At 41.8% G+C, this 13,042-nt stretch overlaps 1 protein-coding gene across 12 annotated transcripts in view; it reads right to left on the reverse strand.

Moving 5' to 3' along the window:
* The window catches only part of PKD2L2 (polycystin 2 like 2, transient receptor potential cation channel), a 55,231-nt gene that overhangs the window by 7,284 nt on the left and 34,905 nt on the right, over nt 1-13,042 (reverse strand). For all 12 annotated transcript variants that reach the window (XR_008317662.1, XR_008317661.1, XM_053302672.1 and 9 more), the window contains 4 exons: nt 12,410-12,530; nt 8,084-8,185; nt 4,662-4,726; nt 124-190 (listed from right to left, as the gene is read on the reverse strand). Coding sequence is in view for 10 of the 12 variants with exons in the window: in XM_053302672.1 (XP_053158647.1) it covers nt 124-190; nt 4,662-4,726; nt 8,084-8,185; nt 12,410-12,530 (355 nt within the window). In the remaining 2 variants the exon portion in view is untranslated. The remainder of the gene's footprint in view (nt 1-123; nt 191-4,661; nt 4,727-8,083; nt 8,186-12,409; nt 12,531-13,042) is intronic.

Genomic DNA, 13,042 nt, shown 5'->3' on the forward strand with positions numbered 1-13,042 from the left:
AATACACTTCAGTGTTGTTTACACCCTGCACCATAGAGTTGATCCATGTTGTTTCGTTGTTGTTTTGCCATTGGATATGGATAGGAATTCATGGATGGAAAACAGAAGCATTAAGATTCTTACCTTATCCAAAGGAGTCACACTGGAGAACTGGTCGGTTCCATCTCCTCTGGAGGCTGACTGTACTTTTCTAATGGTCATACAAGAAAACAAGGAAACCAATTATCCATGTAAGCACAACTTCTGGACACTTATCTAGATGGGAGAAATATCGGTCAGCTACAAAATGGAAGCTCAGGTGAGAGGTCGATGTAATAATTGAGAGACTGATATTTTTATTTTGGGTGAAAAGAGTAAAGTTGTTTTTTCCAAAATTGAAAGAGTATAGGATGTGTTTTTCTACCAGAGGTTCCTGCCCAAAGCACTACAAATTTTGGACCTTACTCAAAACATGTGGCTATTCCAATCCCTTTCTCTTCCACAGTAACATCTAGCTGAAGTTGATGTATGACATCATATTAGTACTGTGTCCAGCATTCTTTTGACCCTTGCACATGGCCATCAGTGCAGCGTGGAGGCAGGCAAACACTGTTCAGCAGATGTGATGAAGATACATGGATGAGTGGTGGTGGTGGTGTGTTGCAAGTCATTCTAGTTTGGCTCTTAATGCACCTGGGTCAAGGCCGGGGTGGATTTTTCCTCCTCCCTTCAAAGTCACAGGGTGCAATCACTGGGATTTTGACTTCAACATGAGATGGATCATAGACACAGTCTCTACTATGGCAGCAGCAATAAAATTATCCTGTTTTTTGAACTGTTGATTATACATGGCTATACACCCACCCACCCCCGCTTTTAGTCACAGAATAACCTGGTGCTAAAGGCAACTTTCATATCATGTGGAAATGCACTGCTACATGTTGTGGTACTTAGGAAACACACTTGCTGAGCATAAGGTTGCAAGCTCATGACTTGTGGGATGAATGTGAAGCCTATACCTTGTTAGAAAGCTCAGGAGGGAAGCTCAGAAGGTAAGGGAGCACTGCTAATTAATGTTGTCTGCAGACATGGAGTTAAAGTTCCAAATTAAGTAGTTTATTTAGCAAAGCCATCAAGGAGACAGATAAAACCTACATGCTTGGTTTTTTGGCTTCATACAGGAAGTGGGGGAAGGGAGAAGAAGGAAGTCACTTTCTCAGGTGATAGATGAAACCTGAGACTATCAGTTTAACAAAAGGGAAGTAAAAGAGAGAAAGCACAGCCAGAAAGGGAATGATCTTGCTGTCTGTCTCTACCCCAGTGCCCCCAATATTAATAGGGTTGCTGGTGCTAAGAGTCGATGCCATCAGGAGCTGCATCTCCAACATACATTTAATATCTAGTGTGGTGTAGTGGACAGAGGGCTGGATTTGGCCCAGAGAGACCTAGGTCACCCTCACCCCTCCTCTTAAACCCTAATCTACCTCACATGATTATTGTAAAGGTGAAATGGGGTAGCCTACATTGAGCACGCCGTGAGTTCTTTGGAGAAAGGTGGGATATAACTGTGATAAGACATGAATGTGTTCTGAAGAAAAGTCTATGAAATCTGGTGAATAGTACACTCTGAGGTCTGAATTAAAATGCTTGAGGGGTTCATGGAGTGCTAGTGACAAAGCCACAGGTACATCTGGAAAATGGAACTTACTACCAGGTTTGTTGTAAGGAGAAACAAGATAAAGATGTGTGAAATGTGTGAATACATAAATAGAATACACCAAAGAGAGCATTATGGTAGCATTTCTGACATTTTTATTCCAATTCTGAAGGCAGAGAAAAGCATAAGGCCTGCCATTCCTCCACAGGGCCTTAGTGCTTGACTGTGCAATAAGTCAGAGAACCTAGCACTTCTGACCCATTAGAAGATCACATTTTATATGTGGGCATTCCTGTGGATTCACCAATTGCAGAAATGGGTAGTAGTGGAGAATTCCATTACTGGGGCCCTAAAAAGTCTGTTGATAGGGATTCAGTAGTTGCCATCAGCAAGAGACTTTACACAAAGGGTTCGAATTTTAGTTTTAAACTAAAACTAAATTCGAACTTTGAGTTCGAATGTCCTTTGGGATGAGTCCACATATCAGCTGCCTTTAATTCAAAGTCCTTTCGGGCCATCAGAGACCAGTATAGACAGGACTGTTTCCCCCCAAATCGAGGCTGCACATTCTGATTTAGCCCAATTTATGTCTGGCTTAAAATAATCATCTATTTCCAGAGGCTTCTGAAAAAAGCCTGTTATGCCCTGCCGCTTCCCCTTGATGTGGAGTGCTGTTTTTCAAAACTCGACATTTTTCAAAACTCAATGAAGGGGAGTTGGACAGCTGTTGGGTATGGTCTGCTCTGAGTATTTGCAATATCAAGCGGGTTGGGGGACGGGTTAGCAGATTGGTTAAATTCTGTGGAGGGAGTCCAGGGGAGGGGGAGGAAGAAATTCCTGAGTTAAATGTAAGCACAAACTGCAAAATGTGGGTCTTAACATTGGCTTTAGTTATGCAGAATGGAGACTACAGCTTGCTGTAACCTGAGCCCCCCAACTTTTTTAGCTGATTTGCCTGCATTTTTTCTTCATGACAGAGAATGCAATGATTTCTACTTTAAACTTCCCTGCCTCTGGGCTGTGGGAGGGGGACATGAGATGATGAAGCATTCACTCACAAAGGCATGTTCATTGTAAAAATCAGCAAAGATCTGGGTATGATTGGGCAGGCTGAGATTATGTGTTCTGCTGTTTGATCCCTTGGCAACCCATCATGCTGTTCTTCCGCAAGGCTGTCAAACTAACAAAACAGAACAAAAGGTCTTTCACCTCCTCCTCTGCAAGGATTTGTTGGAGGAAAAACCCGGAACCAGCTGGTGCGAATGCACAGGAAAAAGATCTGCCAGGGATTGTGGAGAGGAGCTGACACTATGTGAACTGTCCATTTAATGCCCCGAATTAAACATTCAGATACCTCAAGGCATAAAGCTATGTGTGAATAACTTCCAGGGCATCTTTCGTTTAAAAAACAAACAAACATGCCCCAACTACCACTAAGTACTTTTAAGTTCCATTAATTTCAGGAGAATGTAGAAGTGTGGGTTTAAGTCTTCCCCCACTGAAATAAACATAACTGTTTTTAATTTTCACTGGATCGTGTGCAAAATGGCCAGCCCATTTACTTACAAAGATGGGGGGGAAAATTTTCCCTAGTTTCTCAGTAGGACGTAAATCTGCTGTTCTGGCTAACTAGTACAAGAGTACAACACGACCGACATTCAGAAGCCATTGTCAGGATTGGCATCTAGCTACCTGAAACATCTAAAACTGCAATCCTTACTACTTTCTTATTCAGAAACAAGTTCCACTAAAATTGGAGGACCTTCTTCTAAGTGAGTGGGATTAGGACCAGAGTATAAGATTATTTGTATGATAAGCACAGGCTTCAAGATTATTTGGATGTTGATTAGCACAGGATTCAAGCTATAACTTGATTTCCATGCCCAGATATCAGTCTGACTGATGGCCAGGGGCTGTCGAAAAGGGAAAACTAGAGGGATAGTCATTCAGGGCCCAACATTTACAGAGCTAGAACAAAATGGATTCATCGGGCAATGGGAGGGGAAGCCTTGCAAACAGTGTTCCCTCTAAGATGTGCACACATGCCTGTGCTCACAGGTTTTTTGTTGTCTGCTCAATTTTAGATCCCGCTCGGGTTGAATCACGAAGGCTCCACTCTGAATGCTTGTGTGCACACACTGCCTTGATACTCCTGCCCAGAACAAAAGTCATTCCACACACAGATGGAACAAATTAGAGAGAACACTGATTGCAAACAGTTTTTTTACAACTAGAAACTGATTTCTACAACTAGAAAGGGTTTGGGGAGGGAGGGGAGCGATGCAAAAATCACTTCCCCCATCCGCCTCTGCACCTGGACCACTGCACAAAGCTATCTTTAGTACAGTCACCGAAGAAGACTGTTTGCACACCTGCAGCCCTCCTTCCAGTAATGGAGGACTGTGCATCATGCCAGTCAGTACGTTTATTCAAGATTTCAAATATTACAGATAAGTAAGAAACATTCTGAGTGAAAACAAAGACAATAGTTTATAGCCATAAACTGCAAATGATAAAGCCACTCTTGGTTTCATACTAATCTCCAACAGCTTGGGTTATTTGAATTAAAACACTGCATTTGTGAAATTGCATCCATTTCCCCTAAATAAATAGAACTATGTCCTTACTCCAAAACCTTCCATAGCTGAAACCTGGAAGAGGTGATGGTTCTGTCCAGACTTCTGTCCAGACCAACTGCAGGGAGGATGAACCAAAGTGCCAAACCTCTTCATGAAAACCTCCCAGAACTGCTGAATGAATAGGAGTAATTGGCAACTGATCACACAGTGCACCACAGCCACACCACTTCCTTGTATAATTATCTGTAGCAGATAATATGAAAAACCACCTGTCTGGATGCATACAAAGCAGACCAGAGTCTCCCCTTCTCCTGTGCTGAAGAACACTCAGAAGGAGAACTCTTCCAGTTTGCCTTGACCTGTGGTGTCATTATTAGCCTGCACAATGGAACTGAGCACACAGAAAGTGAAATAAAAGCAGCAGGATGCCAGAAGTGGATTCCTACCTTGGCATGTCTTCGGTCTGCGATGCATTCCTCAGTTTGAGTTTGACTAGAGCTTTATTGCAACTCTAAGCACAATATAACAAACAGAGAGCTATGTTATTTCAGGATTCATCGTGTTAAATGGAGGCAGAGGCTTCCAACAAGCAAAAAATGCCTCTGTTTTTGGAATATTGCATGATAAATGGGCAATTAGTAACAGCTCTCTTGTTGCTCTTAAAACAAAAACCTGTTCTTAAATATGCAAATGATCAGTCACAGAAGATAGTAGTTTATTTTTCCCCTTGTGTAAGTCTGATAGCTCAGAATCCAAAAGGGTAAGTGCTAGTAAAGTGATCAAAAATATTATTTTGCCAAAAAGGATTCTTGGTTAACACCACCACCCGGGGTTCCTTCACAAGTCACAAGACCTGCAGCATATCATCCCTGCATAGGGATCAACATGAATGCGTTGCAATATGGGACATTTGTTTTAGAGGAATAACCTCCCAAAATGACTTCCCTCCTACTGGCTGACATACTGCACAGCAAGCCACCTGTCTAAGCAACAGGCAAGCTTGCTGCTTCTGCCCCCTTTAAATCCTGACAGTGAAGCTTGCAAAGTTGGGGAGGCTGGCTCCATGGCTACGAAGGAGTGTGTCTCCTTGGGAATAAAGGGAGTAGCAGCAGGGAGTGTGAGGATGCACTCTTTTGTAGCCATGGCTCCTCCACACCTTCACAAGCCATGTGGTGGGGTTTAGCAGGCGTGGATGCTGCAAGCTGACCTGTCACTTTAAAAAGGGGCTCACAGCATGGTATGTGAGCCATTATTATGAGATGCAACCCTAACAATGAGTGGCAAATGCAATTCATCAAGTATGCAACCACAGACCCACTGAAAAAAACTAAGTTGCATTTCACACTCAAATGGGACTATTACAGGTCTTCAGTGAGTTGACCCTTTAAAGCAGCTTCTTAATAAAGCAGTTAGAAAGGCTATGCAGGAAGTGAGTAACTACTTGATAGAGAAAGATCTCAGAGAACAAAACCATAGACCTGGGAAAACCCCAATAGCTCATCTAGTCCAATCACTTGCCCCTAAACAATATACCCATATCTCAAGCCCCTAACAAATGTGCACTCAACCTCTTCTTCGAAAGAAGTCCCACAACATCCTAGATAGCTTATTACATTACTGACCAGCTCTAATGGTTAGAATTTCCCTTCCTGTTCTTTAAGACTATTACGTGTTGAATGGTTCACTACTATTCTCAGAGGAAATGCTGCAAACCTGATAACCCCTTTCCTTTCTGACTTTCTTACAGTTATCTGAAGACTGAGAGCATATCCCCACCTTAATCTTCTTTTCTTTAAACAAACTACTAGGTCTCTTTAGGCATTTCTCACAAAATTTGTATTCTGCTTTGAATTATTAGTGTTGCTCCCTTCTAAATCATTTCCAATTTATCAGCATTATACTTGAAATATGGAGCCTAGAACTGACCACAGTTCTGGTAGTATGATCAGTTCTGAATACAATAGTGCACTTATTTCCCAAGTCTAAGAGTTAGTCCATATTCAGATCTAGCAAAGTATGAATTCAAAAGCTGTTGAGCCAGCAAAGTCTGCCTAGAAATGGTGGGGTGATGTGGGAGCCATGAACCCCACCCTTTCCTGGAGCACAGGCTGGCCTTGATGCAAAACAGGTGCCCGAGTTGGCCTCCCTCTCCTCCTGAGTAGGCCCATTGACAAGAAGGCCCATAGCAGCCAGGCAAACATTCCCCTTCTGGTGTTGGAGTTCGGCCCTGCACAACATCACCTCTGCTCCTGGGGCAACAGAGGAGGTTTTAGGGACATGGCAGGGCTCCTCCAAGGGAGAGACTACAAGAAGAATGAAAAGCTCAGGGTCTTAAAGCCAGAGATCTCTTGTCCGGGTGGGGGTAGGCCTCTTGTACCTTTAATAGATATACCAAAGAGGGAGTTTCAGGTGCAGCTTTTCTTTCCCCTGCATAACAAACTGCACCTGCTGAAATTCCCTCTTCTGGGCACCTCTTAAAGATACGAGAGCGCAGTCCTTTTTTCCATATGGCAGTCCTAGCCAGGGCCAGTCTGCCCAAGAGTCAAGGCCAGGCAATGGCCTCAGGAGGCCAGTTGGCCAAGCCACCCATCACCACTGCACCTCCCTTTGCCCTACTGCTGCTGTTAATTTATCAGCTCTCTCTCCCTTAAAAAAAAAAAACAATGGGTGGGCCATGGAGCTGCTGGAAGTGTGAGTCCCAATTTTCTGTTGCTTCATTCTCTGTCCCCTACTTTTTCAAAAGGCAGGGAGAGTGGGGAGACCAGTAGCTAAGGAGCAGCAGTGATGCTTGCTGGAGTCTTGTTGTGCAAGTTAAGGAGGTGCAAGGATGTGAAGAAGAAAACTCCAGGCAGAGGGAGTAGGAAAGGTTTCTGTGTTAAGGGGAGGCAGAGGAGGATACTTGTAAGGGGGTGGGGGAATTCCCCCGTGGTGCATTGTGGGCTTGTGGTGGGGTGGAATGATAATAGCAATAGCAATAGCACTTACATTTATATACCGCTTTATAGCCGGAGCTCTCTAAGCGGTTTACAATGATTTAGCATATTGCCCCCAACATTCTGGGTACTCATTTTACCGACCTCGGAAGGATGGAAGGCTGAGTCAACCTTGAGCCCCTGGTCAGGGTCGAACTTGTAACCTTCTGGTTACAGGGCGGCAGTTTTACCACTGTGCCACCAGGGGATAAGGGTTGCTGTGCTGGGGAGATGAGTTCTGAGGGCATCTGGTCTTAGTCCTGTCTTGCCTTTGCAACTGCCAGCAGCTTTCCTTGGTATCAGGAGTAGACCATGATCTCCATTGTTTCAGCTCTTACCTTAGCTCTTTCGACTGGAGGTGCTGGAGATTGAACCTGGGATATTTTGCATGCAAATCATGGACTCTACCACTGAGCTATCACCCCTCCCAAGTTAAATGAGGTCATTTTAAATTTTAAGCCTAGTTTTCTTACAGTTCCTCCAAATTTTGTATGATATGTGAATTTCCTAAGTGCATTCTCCACTCCTCTGTCCAAGGAACTTATCAAGGTATTGAGCTGCACCACACCCAGTAATGCCCCTCTAAACCAGGGATTCTCAGCGTTGGGTCCCCAGATATTATTGGACTTCAGCTCCCATAATCCCTAACCAAAGGCCACTGGGGCTGGGGATTACATCTGGGGACCCAACGTTGAGAATCCCTGCTCTAAACCATCCATGCAGAACCTTCTTACAATCTGATATCAACCCATCTCTCTTTTCTTCAAACTTGGGAGATAAAAAACAAATCAATCCTGTTTTAAAAGTTATACAATATTATTTTAATACAATAATTTAATTAATTGTTTTGTTGCTAAGAATGTGTATATGTAAACACGGCAACTTTAGATTCCTACCTGTTTAATAAGGTCACTAATCCCAAATTCTCTGCCTGGGTTAACGGAGAAGTCAGCTTTCACTTCAGAGTATGTGTCATTAATGATAGCCAAGAACATGTTCTGTACAAAAAAGAAGCATTTGGAGACATCACATAAAAAGGGAATTAACAGGGACCTCAAAAGTTATCTAATCTGAGCCATTCCATACAAAAGCACTGTTGACAGACTAGTCTATATATCATAGAGTAGCACAATTAGAATCAATGATCACATGCAACACGCAATCAATGTGATCACATGCAACACTGATCACATGCAAGAAAAAAAATAACTTGCATCCATATTAGAACAGGGGCATACCCACCCCACAAGATACTTCTTTTAAAACTGGCATGTACTCGCATATTGATTAATTTTACAGCCGATATGAAACTGGCTGTATGTGCCTTCCAGTGTTTCTATATTAGAGTAATGACAGTGCCTGCTATTTTCCACAGGATAATTCCCAGGGTATCACAAGAATATTTGGCTCAGTCTGTAACTCAGGGACGACTTCAAGGGACAGCAAGGGGTAGTGGGTGCTCCCCCCCCAAATATTTCCCTCTTCTTTCACTCCCTCATCCATCAGACTGGAATTTTACAGCAAAGTGTCAGTCATAGTATATTATGATCCTATAGTTTGAATTAATTATTTTAAAAGGCTTCTGTTCAATTCTATGAACAGAACAGAATTTCTTGTGCCATGGGAGCATAAACGCATCTCCCCAGGGATTGTCTCCCTATACCTGCACATATACAGTGGTGTCTGCATTTCTTGTTTTCTGGAAATGCGAATAAGTCTGTGTCTGGTGTCCCCCATGTGTGGAATATCTCTTGTAAATATTTGGGATGGATACTCCACTTGTGCATGTTCGTTTTGGTAACGTCTCTGCTCACGATGTCTGCTTCTGTTGCTGGAGATGAGATGCTATACTGAGGATACTTATACTCAGGATACTTATTATGTTCAAGTCATCATGCTCAAAGAATATTGTGCTCAGGGAATTTGTGCTAGCTTAAGTTCATTTCTATCTATCTATCTATCTATCTATCTATCTATCTATCTATCTATCTATCTTTAGTTATACACACACACACACACACACACACACACACACTCAATATATATTCATAGCATATAGATTAAGATGTTTAAGTATTGCATAGAAGTGACATGGACTAGAAGCCTGCACTTCTATGCAATAAGGGAGGGGGGAGATGGAGGTGATAATTAGAAAGCATTTTGGTTGTTCTGCTTCTTTAAAAAAATGTTTTGCTATTTGGGGCTGGTAAGTGGAAAACAGGTAGTTGGGCAATGGAACATTTCAACATGGAGGCAAAAGCCAGTAAACAAGTGGCCGCAAACGTCTGGCATATTGATGTGGTACATGTATTCTTGGGTGGCTGGTCATTTAATGTGCATAAGCATGTAAAGTTCCAATCAGAAAGCAGTAACAACTATCATCATTAAAGTTATAAAAATAATTGTATTCAATAGCATGGGGTCCTTCACAGATCTTCGCTGAGAAGTGTGATTGGTCCCTCATATTTGTTGAGATAAACTGCCTCGTGGCTTTCATCTTAGAATTGTGGTAAGTTCTGAAATAAAGATTCAGTCTTGAGTAAGATTTTGTCTTTACGTGAGATTATTAAGGCAATCTATGCCTAAAACTTAGAATCTATCTTCTGATTGTGATGCTTCTCATCGAGTCAAGGCCAAGCTCAATGTGAACCATCCCATATAAATCTTTCACTATGTCGTCTGTTTCTCTGATATGTATTGCAATGGGATATATTCTGAAATCTATTCACCAGTTCCAAAACTATATTGCCAGTTGCATAATGGGTGGGAAACTTTTCCCCCCTGGTTGTTTACATATGCTACTGCAGTAGTATTGCCCATTACTCCTTGCAATTTTTCTTCCTGCAGCAAGGGCCCGAAGGCCTCCAAAGCTAGGTAGGAAGCCAGAAGTTCTATGAGAATCAATGTATTCTCTTAATACATTAATATGCAGTTTTTGCTGATTTATTGTCCATTTGCCTCTCACCTGATGAGACTGGTAATATGCTAGTGTATTTATTATAAACCTATAATAAATCCCAGAACAGTGCTGGGGCTGGATCAAGATAAGAAAGTAAGCACTTGTGAGATCTGTTGATATGAATCAGGAGTCCTAGTAGAGAAGAGGGAGGGTTGGCTTGAAATTGGTTTTAAACAAAGGGAAGGAGGCATATGCTCACTTACTGAAAAGGGAAGATTCCTCTCCAAGTAGCAACAGCAGCGACTGAAGAAGAACTGAGGGAGGGTGGGGGGACACTATAGATATAGGATCATTTGAGGAGGAGCAAGATTCCCATAAACATGCTCTGAGGCAAAGCTCTAGAGTTTTTTGTGTAAGGAACTATACCGAGCAGAACCCAAATATATGAATGCCAAAGACCATGGGGGGGAAATCATTTTTAAAAAAAGTATTTTCATTAGTTTTAAATGGTTTTTAATGGTTTTTATATTGTTTTTAGCACTATCTTTTAAATGGTTTGTGTTTTTATGTCTTTTTAAATTTGTTGTACACTGCCCAGAGCCTTTGGATGGGGTGGTTTATAAATTTAATAAATAAAATAATATATTTTTTTCCTTTTTGGATTGTGCTTTGTGTTGTTGTTTTGTTTGTTGTATATGGGTCTTAATATTGTACGGCTTTTTAAAGGGCAGACATATAATTTAAATATGAAATATAAATAAATATGACACTAATGTGAACACAGCCTTACAGCACAATCCTATGCATGTTTATTCAGAAGCAAGTTCCATTGTATCCCATGGGGCTCACTCCCAAGTAAGTGTACATAGGACTGCAACTTTAGAAACAATATTCCCATGTCGCACACCTCATTTTGGGGGCAGCGAGGTAGGGATGTCTGACTATGATTTGTTTTTCTCATCTTGAGTTCTGGAGACAGTTATGAAAATGTATACTTGCATTTTACAGTCATGTCTACTACATAAAGCATTTTGTCTGCAATTTTCCATCAAGAACATCAAGGCTCATCTAAGAAGGTTGGTGGGGTTACATAATCAACATGAAGTATTAAAAAGTTCCTGGCACCTGCCTCCAGCCCTCTAATTTCACCTTCTAAACCAGAGGGAATAGACAAATAAGAATGATGAGCACCTTTCTAAAATTAGCTGCTCACAACACTTGCAGTCCACCCTCTCTCCCTTCCCTCGTCTGTGGCATCCCTGATTCCTGGACTCTTCTCATTTTCCCCTGACTCATTAACAAACCATAACTAAGCTTAGCACTGTAGGGGTTGCAGAAACTAATGTGAACACAGCTCTGAATGCTTCAACAGCAGGATCAATTCATGCCAAGGGTAGTGGAGATGTCCTGCTATATACAAATGTCTCTCTCTAATGGAATTCTAGGACAGTGCTCCAAATTCTGATCGTATTGCACTGGTGTAATAGGGATGCCAGTGCTCAGGATTTACAGCTCAATCCTGTGTTTGTCTACTTGGAAGAAAGACCCACTGAGTTCACTGGGACTTACTTCTAGGTAAGTGTGCACAGAATTGCAGCCTTAATCAAATATTATTTTTAGACTGCAAGTGTGAAACTCTTAAATGTAACATGAGAGTCATGTAATATCCTAAAAGATGAATAACCAGGAAGGCTAATAATATATTTTTTAAACCCCATATATCCCAATCCAGCAACACACATGTGCAGCACCTGGTCAGTAACTGATGGAAGTGCTGATCAGCTCTGCAGAGGGAGAAAGAAGCATCAGGCAAACTGCAGCCAACCCCCCACTTTCTCTCTCCTGAACAGGTGATTGGCACTTGCACCGCTTTTCTGACTGGGATGGAGCCTGAGCTGCTGAACTGGACAAAGAACCACATGCACTGCATTTGTCCTTGTCTGCACAGTTCCTCATTCTGTTGAAGATATACATGAGTAAATTTGCTAGTCTGCTCATATGCCTCTACGTGTGTCACTACTCTCAAAGTGAAAATGTTAGTGGCCTACTTGATTTGCAGCATTCAGGCAAAAGAAGAAGGGCTGTGGGTCTGCAAGGAGCCTCAAGTGTCCCTGCGCCAAAAGCTTCTTGCACAGCAAACTGGGGCGGGGGGTGGGGAGCGATTTGCAGAAAATGTTTTAGTGAAAATATGAACCTGGAGATAACCATGAACATTTTCAATGTATTTTACTATTTCTGAGCCAGTCCAAACTTAGGAAGAGAAGAACCTGAAATATTGTAAATTATTTTATATTTAATTTGAAATATCTATAGCACCACTTACCAGCAATACGAAGAATACAAAGAATACAAATGTGATGAAGTAAATTGGCCCAAGAATTCGGTTTGCATGCTCTATACTGGCAAAATTAAAATCTCCAAGCACAATGCGGAACTGGGTAAAACTTGAGGGAAGCAAGAATGAACAGTCAATTTAAAATATATCATATTCTACAATGTAAACATATTAATCACAAATTACCAATTGTTTAATACACCTATTCTGAGTTTCTAAACTTATTTGTAGCTGAAATGCCCAATTAAATTCAATATTATTATTTTGGGGATTTTTACTTTGCTTCCCAGCATAGTGCTGAAAGCAGTGCCATGGCAGATCACCAAACTAACTGAGGCATACTTTGTAAAAACTTAGGGCACAATGCAGTTTGTGCACTGTGTGCTGCATTGTGTATGCACAGCCTTTGCATGAGCAAAGTTGGAAGAGGTTTGATGGTAGGGGAATGTCACGTGGGGAAGAAAAGAAGGAAAAGGAAAAGCGTTGGATCATTCCCTTAAGATACCCTATGATTAACATCAGGTAAAGGACTTTAGATTTCAGAACTCCAAGGTTGTGGAAAACCTTTTGCATGTGGAAAATGCTGAGCATATAGTTTAATGTGGAAGCTCCTTTTCAAAT

Source organism: Hemicordylus capensis, chromosome 2 (assembly GCF_027244095.1).
Source record: "Hemicordylus capensis ecotype Gifberg chromosome 2, rHemCap1.1.pri, whole genome shotgun sequence".
NCBI lineage: Eukaryota > Metazoa > Chordata > Lepidosauria > Squamata > Cordylidae > Hemicordylus > Hemicordylus capensis.